The 11908-nt window shown below is 41.4% G+C and overlaps 2 protein-coding genes across 2 annotated transcripts; both read left to right on the forward strand.

The window, feature by feature from the left end:
• The first annotated feature begins 134 nt into the window (after positions 1–134).
• On the forward strand, positions 135–3739 carry LOC310985503 (transmembrane protein 82-like). The gene is made up of 5 exons (XM_083971114.1): positions 135–426; positions 519–591; positions 885–1071; positions 1172–1589; positions 2592–3739. The coding sequence occupies exons 1-5, from the start codon at positions 345–347 to the stop codon at positions 2891–2893; spliced, it is 1062 nt and encodes a 353-aa protein (XP_083827240.1). The 5' UTR covers positions 135–344; the 3' UTR covers positions 2894–3739.
• Positions 3740–5841: 2102 nt separating this feature from the next.
• fblim1 (filamin binding LIM protein 1) lies at positions 5842–11280 on the forward strand. The gene is made up of 8 exons (XM_083972291.1): positions 5842–6031; positions 6316–6672; positions 7777–7916; positions 8769–8856; positions 8970–9139; positions 9621–9799; positions 9989–10109; positions 10211–11280. Exons 2-8 carry the CDS (start codon positions 6345–6347, stop codon positions 10319–10321), a joined length of 1137 nt encoding a protein of 378 aa, XP_083828417.1. The 5' UTR covers positions 5842–6031; positions 6316–6344; the 3' UTR covers positions 10322–11280.
• Positions 11281–11908: the final 628 nt, after the last annotated feature.

Consider the following 11908-nt stretch of genomic DNA (forward strand, 5'->3'; position numbering starts at 1 on the left):
TGATTTGTTTTTATATCCTCTGCTGAGTGCTGCATCTGCAGTCATTGTAAGCAAAGTGTGGTTTTGTTGTGACAGCTGAAAGGTTTCTGATTGACCTGTAAACCTAATCATCTTCTCTGAGAGGATTTTCAGCCTCTTTCATCACTACATGGTCAAATCAGAGTTGACCTTTTGGAGCAGGAGCACAGAGCACACTCAGACCTGAGCAGCACCGAGGAGCAAAGAGGATGTGACATGTTTGGCTCTCCTTCCTCTTCTTCAGTTGACCGGCTGGTTTCAGATTTGGAGTAACATGACTGACAGGTCGTAGTGCTTTTTGTGTCTCCCCTTGTGAAAGCATAACAATGTTTCTCCCCTTCTTCTGGATCCTGGGAACCTCTGAATGGACTCTCTCTGATTTAAACCCACTTGACAGTTTTCTTCAAGGTGAGCTGATCCATTTCCTCCTTCACCCTAAACCTTCTCTAGATTCTCATTACGTCTGCTTCCAAACTTACTTTTTTTTTGTTTTGTCAAAGCTCTTGTTGGTGCATGTGGGATATCAGTGCTGTGCAGTCTGCTGAGAGTTTACCACTTCATTCAAACATGCAGGTGAGTTCATCCTTGAAAAGCGGAAATGTCATGAACTTATTTTCTACTTCTGGAGTTGAAGTTCTCATTTCTTCCCCCTTTCTGCAGCCTCTAACTAGTCCCCTCAACTTTGTGCTACAAAAACCATTCAACCATAATCAAGCTGTTCAGCTTCTTCTGTAGATTGTCTGTAGATATATTCAACTTTTGAATATTATTCATACTCAACTTTTTCTGCAATTTCAACAACATTGAAATGAATGGCAGCTCTTCAAACTCTTTATTTCTTCTGTTTGAACTTCATCTCCACACAGTGATTCTGAAGGTGAGGACCAACAGAGGTCGTCCTCACCCCACAGTCCTCTGAAAGGAAGTTGGAGGACATCATTCCAGTTCTGGTCCCTGACGCTGCTCCTGTCTCTGGTGGGTCCCAGGGTCTCCTCTCTCATCGTGCTGGAGTTTTCTCTCAGAGCTGTTGCTGCCTGGGGGTCAGCAGGACTGGTGAGTTCCTCAGACACACAAACAGAGCCTTGCGGTGCTTTTTTCTGTGTTCAACATGTACACATGTTTAATCCACACTCCTGTGTTTGTCTGAACTCAGGACAGTGCCGACAGAGGCCTGGACCTCCTCCTGATCCAGGGCCAGTTTTCTCTGGGCTGCTGCCTCACCTGTACTCTTGCCTTCCTCCATCAGGGGGCTCTACACAGCTCCCTCAGCTTGTTGCTGGCAGCTGCACTCAGCTGGGCACTGGCAAGTGTGAGCCACAGTCTGTGGAGCCATGTGGCCAGACTCTACCCATTGCATAGCACAGAGCATTACTGTGGGAAATGCATCACCCTCCTGACCTCTGGACACGCCATTCTGGCTTCACTGCAGAGAGCGGTTGTCTTGGCTTTTGCTCTAGCAACTGTGGCTTCTACCGCTACGGTTTATGACCACTTCCTGTCCCAGAAGGATGCTCTAAAGTTCTGGACTCCGCTGACACTCTGCTACACTATGCTGGTGGTCTATATTCAAGGTGATGATCACGTCAGCTATGCAGTGAAAGATGGTTTCTGGAGATAGAAGGAACTTTTAGATTAGATAAGTTTCAGAGGGGAAACAGGTTTGGTTACCCATGCATAGCTTCAGATAGCAAATTAGACTTTGACAGACAAATTTGAAAAGAGGCCTTATTTTTTTTTTTTAATTTCATATTCATATTTTTTGTTATGCATTTCTACCTTATCTTGATTTGTTGCGATATTTTTCTCCAAAAGAAATTGGCGTTGCACTTTATTTCTAAAAAAAATTTTTTTGTTTGGGTCTTAAATTTAAATATTTTCCCCAGAAGAATGATTGTGTTTACAATCTGTGGGTATTTTGCATCCAGTACTCCAAACAAAATATGTAGTGGTGTAAATTCAAAATTAATTTTTTTGGGTCTTAGCCACTTTTGAATGTCTAACCACAATCTGACTACATGTGTACAATAAAAAAATAAATGTAGCTGATCCTCCACTTCTTCATTGCAAAATTTACATAATGGAGAGTGGTCAGTGTTAAAAATGTTAAGTTGTTTATTTGTAGCCGTAATTTTATAGGAAATCTTAATTTGACACATTTTAGAATATGAATCAATTGTTCTTGTAGGCTATAAAAAGACCTAAAATAATCTTTCCAGGGAATCAAAGTTATTTATCTTAATTATTGTTAACCATTTAAGAGTTTTTAGAACTGGAGCACTAACCTGCTGATTCACATCCCCCTTTTTTTGTCTTTCTTTTTTACTTTTCTTTTTTGTCTTGTTTTGGTCCTGTTTTATTATGTCGTCAGGTTTGTTCTGTCCTTTGTTTTCTGTAGTGTATTGTCAGTTTATAAATTGTGTTCCCATTAAATAAATGATTAAAAATAATAGTAATAATAATAATAATAGCCTACATGAAACAAAACCTTACAAATGATATAAACAACTCATCTAAAGAAACAACTGCAACCGCTTTGAGCATTATTGTGTAACTTCTGTTTTCATGTCACTCAGAGGAGCAGCGTCGGCAGGCTTCTACAGAGGGTTTACTCCACACTGTGGTGCTGCGACTGGGAGCCATACTGGTGCTGATGCTGACAGTGGGCGAGTGGTCTGATGTCCTCCACGTCCTCATCACCTTCCTGGGAGAAGCTGCGTGCCTGCTGCCCTCTCAGGACCTTCTGCAAGCTGCGTTAATATGGGTCTGTTACACTTCACCTCGCCTGCATCACAGCTGTCGTACCAACATGAGTTTGACAGGTGACGTGTCATATGCTTCATTTGCAGGAGGAAGAAACGAACCCAAGCAAAAGTAAACGGAGCATGGATCACAAAATAAGGGAATGCACAAAGAACAATGAGAGCAGTTGATGTTGTAGCTGAAGTCCAGCTCTACATGGATGAACACCTCAAACATTCAGACATTAATACTGAATATTCCTATTATAATAAAAAGACTAATGTGGCCTCATGTGAATTGTGTATGGACTCTTACAGAAAAAGACTTTTCACAGCTGCTGTTCTATCTTGTTTTGACAAGGAGATCCAGCCCACACAGCTTTCAGCAAATGTGATTTGAGATTTTACTCGGCTGTGACATACCACATGTTGTTATGTTACATGTTATGAGGCTCCCTGCAATGGCAGACAAAAGTATAACAAAGGAGTGATAAATTAAACCAAACAAGATGTTCTTAATGAGATCTGATCATATTCAACTGGACCAGACCAGAATAAACTGGAATCAGAGACTGCTGTACCAAAATATACAGTGTGTTTACTATACATAAAGATCACAAGTTGCCTAAAAAAGACTGAATGTAGTGCACAGAAATGGCCCACAGAGATGATTAAATATTTAAAGGCACCCAGAACTACAGAGAACTAACGAACGTGGGAGAAACAGTGGTCGACTCTTATGTCTTGCAGAAATAAAGAGTAAGAAATAAAAGCACATTCATTTATAAAACGATATAGCATGCAGGTCACAGGAATATAAATGTTTCTGTCTAATGAACTTAATATTTTAAAAGAATCAATACAACCATAAAAATATTGATGTTTGATTATTGTATTCTTATTTTTTGGCTCGGACGTATAGGTCTCCGGGATGGGTAGGGTGGGTATTGGGTTATATAGAAATGAAAAAATGAAAATGTGACTTTTTCTGGATGTACTGTTTTCCGCAACTGTGAATCAATAAAAAGATTTGGGGAAAAAAGAAGAAAGAAAATATTGATGTTTGAACCAATTCCCTTAAAATATGTTAAATGTATGTTAAAATATTTATATCTTATAGCCTCTGCCTTACTTGGACTTCCAGGTTCATATAGCATGTTTTTCTGCGATGACACAGCATGCCAAGCTGGTGTAGTTTTAGAAAAGCCAGTACACTGGAATACAGATAAGCAGAATGCTGCTGAGAGCTACACTGAGGAAACAGATAAGGACTGCAGCAGCTGAAGATGAGGCTTGTGCTGATATTGATTAAATATTCTACATACGGTAACAACTTTTGGATTTATTCAGAAACACTTCTCTAATGTTAAAAGAAGCTTTTCGAAAATATTTGAGAAAAGAGACGAGACACTGAACGCATCCGTTAGTCACCAATCAAAGGGACAAATTTGACAAACTCCATCTGTGACTCTGAAGGGAGAAACTCTGCAGTACAGCTTAGATGTGTGGAGATTTAAAGAAAATGTAAAGTAGATGCCACGGGGGTCTAATGAAAGGCACCATCCAGCAGCTGCATAGGATACATGTTTTTCAACTTTTCAACTTTAACTTTGGTCAGGAATAAAAGAGATTGTTTCAGCTTCACGACTCTGAAGTTCTCCTTTAACTGTTACCCAAAGAATCTTCTGCAGTGTAATTGTCCGCACGGCCATTGTTTCGCAGTATTCCTCTCAGTAGTCTTCCTGCTGCGGCAGATGTTTACAGTTCGGAAATCAGCATCAGCTGTAATTGTGAACATGCAATTGTTGTTGTTTTTCCTATCTACTGTGTCTCTTCCTGTTCCTTTGCCCAACTTTCCCGCCTTTCACGTCATTTTCTTGTCATTGTTTTTCCTGCACATCCACCAAAACCTTTAAAACTATGAAGCACAAAGTCATATCGGTGAGTAAAGCGGTGCTGTTGGAGGGTTCAGGAGGTTTAAATGAGGGTTTTAGCTGTTGAGGTTGGGGGTGGAGAGGCGGAGCATGGAGGTCTGGGGATTGTGTCATCAGTAGGCATGCTCCCTCCTGCAGCCGTAACATCACTGCAGCATTCCTTTCCACAGAGCTGGAACAACAGAGACCCCCATCACTCTCCTCATCTCCGTCTCCTGTTAACCCATACATTCCTGCCTCGCTCTGCCTCCACGTCGATCAGGAAAGTTTCACTCTTAGTCTCCATCCTCAGAGAGTTTTGGCTCCAAAAAAAACTAACCACAACGTTTACTGTTCAGCAGTTCTGATATTTCTCAGACTCATTCTGGTGCACTAAACACAACAAAGCAGCTTTTTCATAGACATCACTCACTCCCCCTCCACCCCCCCTTATATACCAACATCTCCCTCTTGCACAATGCCCTGATTCATTGCTCTGTAATGCTGCTGCTCTTTGTACAGCTCAACTCCAAAAGCTTCATCAGGAGAGTCTGATGAAGTCCACCACACGTTATCAGATAGGGCGTTCTGCTGCGGACCGTCGGAGAGGCACAAATGGAGGCAATGCCATGAGACGCTGATAGTGAGTCAAGGCTAAAGTGATATAATGTTGTGGGGGAAGGGAAGAAGGAAAGAGGGAGAAGAAAAAAGGAGGCAGACTCAATGAGGGAGGTAGGGAAAATAAAGCTGACAGAACAATAAGGCAGAGCTGCACAGGAGAGAGTGAGGGGGAAGTTGGGGATAGAGAGCTGTTAGAGGAGGCAGGTACAGTCACATTCTGCTGCTGGCTTCCACTGAGATAAAGAGGAGGGAGGCGGCTCTGTGTCTGCGCTCATGACAAACTTTATGACATGACATTGCATTTGTTCAAACACATCTGTTGCATAACTTAATGTGAGTATGTGTCTATGTGCACGCATGCCTGTGAGTGTGTGTGTGTGTGCATGTCTGCCTGCCAAGTTTTCATAGTGGATGAATGTGTCATGCTTTTTTTTTTTTTTCTTTTTTTTTCTACAGAAATTTGCCCGAGATTAACTGTTCACCTTTTACGGTTGGGAGGGAGGTGGTATTGTCATTCAGCCAGAGGAGGAGGAGGGGTCGACGGTCGGGAGAGTTGGGGAGGGAGGTACAGAAGGAAAAGGAGTGGCCTTCTGCAGATAGTTGCCCTCTCTGCTGGAGTAAAGTCCTCTCACTGTGGCAGCTTGTAGGAGGGAAAACAAACCAGAGGTTTTTTGAGATACAGAACAAGGAAGGAGAGAGAAGAAAAGAGAGAGCCGTCTTCAAACCACTGTTCCTTCTGAGGTACGTAATGGCAGCTCGCAGCCAGTGTGCGGGGGTTCACAGGAAACAGATGATTTAGATTTGAGCTCTCTGCCTCTAAAACCATTCATTATAGGTGAAGAGATCTGTGAGGGTGTGAATGTATACCTCTGTGAAGTGAAAGTGAGAATGAGAGCTCCCACAGGGCTGACTGAGAGGGTGTGTACACTTTGAATAAATACTGTTGGGCTGATAGATGTTTTAATCTTATACTGATATGATGTGCTTCTATGGGTTTGTTAATCATTGTCCTGTCCTCCTGTTAGGCTGTGTGTGGGTTGTATACTGTACAGTCATGGCTTCAGCAGCTTCACCAAAAAGGATGGTGTCCTCTGTCTTTATCACTCTGGCATCTCCCTACCGAGCCACTGTGACCCAGCAGCAGCCCGCCCTCCAGGCTCACAGTGCCCCCGCGAGAGACAAGCAGCACACCGCCGTGCGCGTCAGCCCAAGTGACAGCATCCCCGCAGCCGTGAGACATAGGAGGGAGGACGTCTCACCGTCTGGCTCTTACAGCAGCCTGGACAGCAAAGACCGGACCCGTGCAGGCCCTCCGAGTCCCAAACCCGCCCAGCCTGGAGCCAACAGTGGAAAGCTGCAAGGAGTCGACAGAGGAGCTGCAGGTTTATTACATAAATCAATACAAACCAATTCACAAGACAAAATGGAGACCTATTAGCTGATGGGTCTCTGAACCCCTTGTTGAGATGGTGTGGTTCCAAATTCATTTAGATCATTAGGGTTCATCCAGAGCATGGTTGCATGCTGTCCGAACTCCTGGCGTTTTTACTACTGCCACTATGTGAAAAAGTTTCAACATAAAGCTATTTGTGGCTCCAGAGGGAATGTATCGGCCGCAGCTGAAGACTACAAGTTCGAACATTAGAAATCTGGGTGGATGGAACGATGTAGTTGAAAGATGTGAGCTGAGCAGATTTCTGTTGCCTGCATGTCATCGCTGTTTAAAGGCTCCAGGCGGCATCAGCTGCATTGTGGGTAATGTAGGTGCCAGGTTTTGATATGGGAGATGAATAAAAAGGAAAAAAGATATCTCTAGCTTGGCTGCATTAAACCAGAAGTAAGCGGAATGTTTGTGTTAATATAAGTCTTAAATAGTTATATCTTCGGAAAGCAATCACTTACATAGAGTGTTTGGTCTGAAACACGGGTCTCTCAGTCCCTCTGCTCTGCTGTAAGCCGAGGAGAAAACTTCTTGTATACTTCCTTGTATCCTACAACCTTTATCCAATGAGGAGAGAGAACGGCATGAAGGGCTGTGTGTGCTGCCAAGGGATGCGCGTGAATGTGGTGACGTAGGGACGAGGACCAATAGATCCATGACGAGGGCGGGGGCTGCTAACTCCATCGGCTGACAAGAAGTTAGCCAAAACGACCGGATCGCTTACTTCTGCTTTAATGTTGACCCTTCTCTATACATTAGTGTGTTTAAGAAGTATTTCTGCTACCAATTGGAAATGATCAAATATCATCTATCAAGTTTTGGGAACACAGAGAAAAGTTGAGGACACCACAATACACCTCAGTTTTTAGTCTTTTATTATATATATATGGGGTGGCTTTATGTGTTTATATCTACATACAGTTTATGTGTATATATTTTGTTGGCCTCCATGTTAATCTTAATATCAGTAAAGGTCATTGCTTAAACTATGTATACTATTTCTCTGTGTAAGTGGCCTAAGAAAAGCATTTTTCTTGCTGAACAGAGCTCTTCCCTCCCCCTCCTGCTGCTGCTGCACCACGGCCCTCATCACTCGAAGGATCAGCACCTCCACCACCTCCTCCTGCCCAGACCCCTCTGTCACACCCTGTGACCCCAGGTCAGCAGCCAGCTCACAGCACACAGGTATGCAGACTTATCTCACAATCTTGCATTTTCACCCTGACCATCCTCATGTTTACCACTGATGTCATTTACTGTCTCAAAGACTTGATCCCAATTTCCCTCAATAAATTTCTCCTGAAGTGGACAAGTCATTTTTTCCCACAGTGAAGGATTCGAACTTTCCACAACTTTTACAGATACTGTATTATGTTCTGCAGCGGTTGTAAAGAGTGATCTGCAAAACACATTTTGAGGGGGGAAAAACAGCTGTCTTATATGGAGAATGATCAGAAAGACTTTATAAAGTGTACAGATTTTTTCCTTTGCAAACAGAGCTCTTTCCAAACTGTTGATATCTTTATAAGACACTATTTGTTCCCATCGTTTCAGCCCAGTCTCTGTGTATGAGTCTGAATGCATAGACTAGATTTTCCCTCATCTGCCTCTATGGACCCATTACAATGCCTCTAATCTAAAAGTTTGGATTTAGACTATTTCTGTCAACTATACTTTTCAGTTTGGGAAAAATAACATTTTCGATGCTTTAAGGATGAGAGAGAATTTAAAGATTGATCTGTGATCCAGCGATTGGTCCTTTTTTATCCTGTGAATAAGGACAATCACAATGTGCTGACATAAATGCATTAAAATCAAAAGTCAACATTGTGCAGCAATTGTAGGAGTTGATACTCTACACTCTTGATTGTCTTGGATGACGTTTATGTTTCAACCTGTAAATTCTACAGTCACTCTCTTTTCCGCACCAAACACAACCTCTGCATATTTAAAACCATGCTTTGTTACACTGTGCTTCATTTTATAAGGGTAAATTCACAGTGGTAAGTTACATTGAGAAAATGTTTCACTTTCAAGGTGGAAACAAGCACACCATCTAGTGGGTTAAACCAAGATGAACAGTCCCGTGGGATCCATAAAAACAGCCAAGACACAAGCAGTAAAGGTAACATGATCTCTCTTCACACATTTACCACACAAGCTTTAAACTGTTCTGCTTTGACAACCACACATATTAACATAACCTCCTCTGACATTTGATGCTTGTGTACAATGCAGAGGTGTGTGGCTTCTGCAGGAAACCCGTGGCTCTGTCTGAACCTGCCATCGAGGCCTTAAACAGGACCTACCATGATGGTTGCTTCCAGTGTAGATCTTGTCACATCCCCCTGGCTGGTAAACACTACTACAACAAGGCGGGGATTCCGCTCTGTGAAGCCTGTTACCAGGTACGTCCAACTCAATACATCTTCTTGTTATCAAGGCTGAAAATACACATACAGAGGACCATTCTCATGTTTTTGCATTCTTGAACTATTTTCCCCTACTTTCACTCCAGCACTGAGACAGACACACACTTGAGGTGTGCTTGCAATTCACCGACCACTGTTAACACTGTATCACCTGGTACCAGAGCCAGTTTTATGTTGTGTGGCAGATGGACGCTGTACTGAGTTCAAGTGTGAAAACAAAGGTTGTTATGATAGTACTGTCTTGTGATGGTTCATCTGTTTCAGCTGAGCTGCAAGTTGATTTGTATTCCTTGCAAAAACAAGTGGAGGTCAATAGTAGATTGGAAGGTGGGAAAATGGGAACAATATGCTATGTTTTGCAAGATATCAAGAAATCCCACCTAGTGTTGATTAAGGATGTTAATTAGCAGCTGCTCTTCTAGTAAATATCTATTAAATCTTTGTTTATGTGCCTTAGACCAGTCTGGAACTTTGTTGGTCATGTGGGGAAGTTATCACAGACCATGTGATCCGTGCACTGGAGCGAGCATACCACCCTTCTTGTTTCACCTGTTCAACATGTAAACAGCAAATTGGAGAGCAAGCTTTTGCTCAGGGAGAAGTTGGAGAGGTGTACTGCCTCCAGGACTACTACAGGTATTAAAGTTAAATATGATCACAAGCATAACTTTACACAACCTAAGAGGTTTTTTCCATCTATTTTATTTCCCCTTGTTTGGTGCTTAATGTGATTATAATATTTGATCTTGGGTAAAGCAGCCTCTGTAGTAAAAATGCTGATGCCTTGTATAATATTGACTTTCTTTCTAAATTGGATCCATGAAGGAAGTATGCTCCAAAGTGTAACGCCTGTAAGCAACTAATTATTCCAAAAGAGGATGGTACTGACAGCTTCACTGTTGAATGCCTGGGACGCACCTACCATGAGAACTGCTACAGATGTGAGGTGGGTGTTCTGAATGCAAAGTTTGTACTGGAAACACTGACAAGTATGCAAACACACAGTGATCGCCACCAGTCACCACCAGTTTTTCGTATTGCCTGCAGGTCTGTGTCATCCAGCTCTCTCCTGAACCAAACGAGCATGGATGCTATCCTTTGGACGGGAAGATGCTTTGCAAATCTTGCCATCTGAGCCTGGTCTCTGTCCAGCACTAACACAGGCCTCACTGCCTGTGATAAACTGCAACCAATGGAAGAATGCCACAAGTCCAGGTTTAAAGATATGGGAGACTGTGCATGTGCATTTAAGAATCTAGCATACGAATGTCACACACTTTTTTTTCCCAACAGAACATTAATGAAATATGGTTATTTTTTATATCATGCTTTCTGAAGATCTCCTATTCCTTTTTTATACTTGATAATTTTGCACTCAATAAACTCTTCAAAATGCACCAAATATATTTATATAACAGACTTACCACAAAAAATATTAGAATTTTTGTAAGTCTCAAGCAGTATACTGTTTCACACATTAACCCTTTATATAAAAAATTAAACTTTATATAAAAGAACACAAAACTTTTTTTTTTTTTTTTTTTTTTATAAAAATGAACTAATATATTTTATCAGTCAGGCTTCAACATACATAACATTTGTTAAATTACACATACACTATTACCATTATTTTCCATAGCTGTGTAACTGGTACATGGATTTTTAACACAAGTCCAGTCAAGATCTCTGCACTTAAATTTGCAGGAACTTCCCAGTGGCCTGTATTTATGTTATGCTGAGCTGAAAGTGGGCTCTTCAAACTGAATCATTGTAGGCTACCCACCTGCCCAGGCTGTAGGCTATTGAAAAAACAGATTCAACTCATCATCTAAACTGCATTAGACAAGTTGGGGTTTATGTAAATAAGTGACAGCACAATAACTGATTCCCAAGCAGACACGATAGACCAAAACCTGCAGATGAGTCCACATTTTGAATCCCTGAAGCTCTTCACAACTGGATCTTTGTATTTGCCTCTTTAGGAAATGACTGGCATTGATTTGACAACACATTTATGTCTCGTTCAGACCCCAGCTGATTTCCTTTGTTATTTATGTCCTGTATCTCAAAATGACCTTTTGAATTATGTGTAGGCCTATTATGAACATAAATCATTTTCTGAAAAAAGCACATTTGTCCCTTGTCTTTCTATTCCACACTTCCACAGTTTTTCTTTCATTTGTTTTTCAAGGAAGCCCTAAATACTGTTATAGTAGTTTGATTGTTATCTTTTCAGTCTGGTCTTTAAAATGGGACAAGCTCACTAGAGGGAAATGGCACTTTTTGGATTGTTTTGCATAGAAACCACAATGAACTATTGTTGTTGTTGTATCATTATTACTTAGGCCTAGCTACTCTTCCCTAACCCTAGCTCTACACAGGTTTTCTATGAAGTGGTGAAACACAACATTATTCAGGAATGAATGGAAAGAAAATGAAAACAAAGCAGTCATTCAGTATGCTTAACAGAAAACAAAAGAAGCACACATAAAGAAAATAAATAGCAGAACACGCGGATTATAAAACACGTAATATTTGATTAAGTTGGAGGATGGGCAATGAGAGCACAATAGTAAACAAACTACAGAAAGAGCACAGCTGTTACTGGTCCAGCCTTGCCTTATGTTTTAAACTATCAGTAGCCTACTTGTCAGTTAATAGACAATATTCAGTTTTGTGAATTAATTTAAGAAAAAGATTTCACTGGTGAGACGTAAAAAAAAAAAAAAAAAAAAAAGTATCTCC

Source organism: Trachurus trachurus, assembly GCF_905171665.1.
Source record: "Trachurus trachurus genome assembly, chromosome: 5".
Classification (NCBI taxonomy): Eukaryota; Metazoa; Chordata; class Actinopteri; order Carangiformes; family Carangidae; genus Trachurus; species Trachurus trachurus.

Excerpts from the sequence above, each read along its gene's own strand:
- fblim1 (XM_083972291.1), top strand. The coding sequence starts at position 6,345 with ATGGCTTCAGCAGCTTCACCAAAAAGGATGGTGTCCTCTGTCTTTATC. Across the intron at positions 8,857-8,969 it reads CCAAGACACAAGCAGTAAAG|AGGTGTGTGGCTTCTGCAGG; the intron begins GTAACATGATCT and ends TGTACAATGCAG. Across the intron at positions 10,110-10,210 it reads AGAACTGCTACAGATGTGAG|GTCTGTGTCATCCAGCTCTC; the intron begins GTGGGTGTTCTG and ends TATTGCCTGCAG.
- LOC310985503 (XM_083971114.1), top strand. The coding sequence starts at position 345 with ATGTTTCTCCCCTTCTTCTGGATCCTGGGAACCTCTGAATGGACTCTC. Across the intron at positions 592-884 it reads CACTTCATTCAAACATGCAG|TGATTCTGAAGGTGAGGACC; the intron begins GTGAGTTCATCC and ends ATCTCCACACAG. Across the intron at positions 1,590-2,591 it reads GCTGGTGGTCTATATTCAAG|AGGAGCAGCGTCGGCAGGCT; the intron begins GTGATGATCACG and ends CATGTCACTCAG.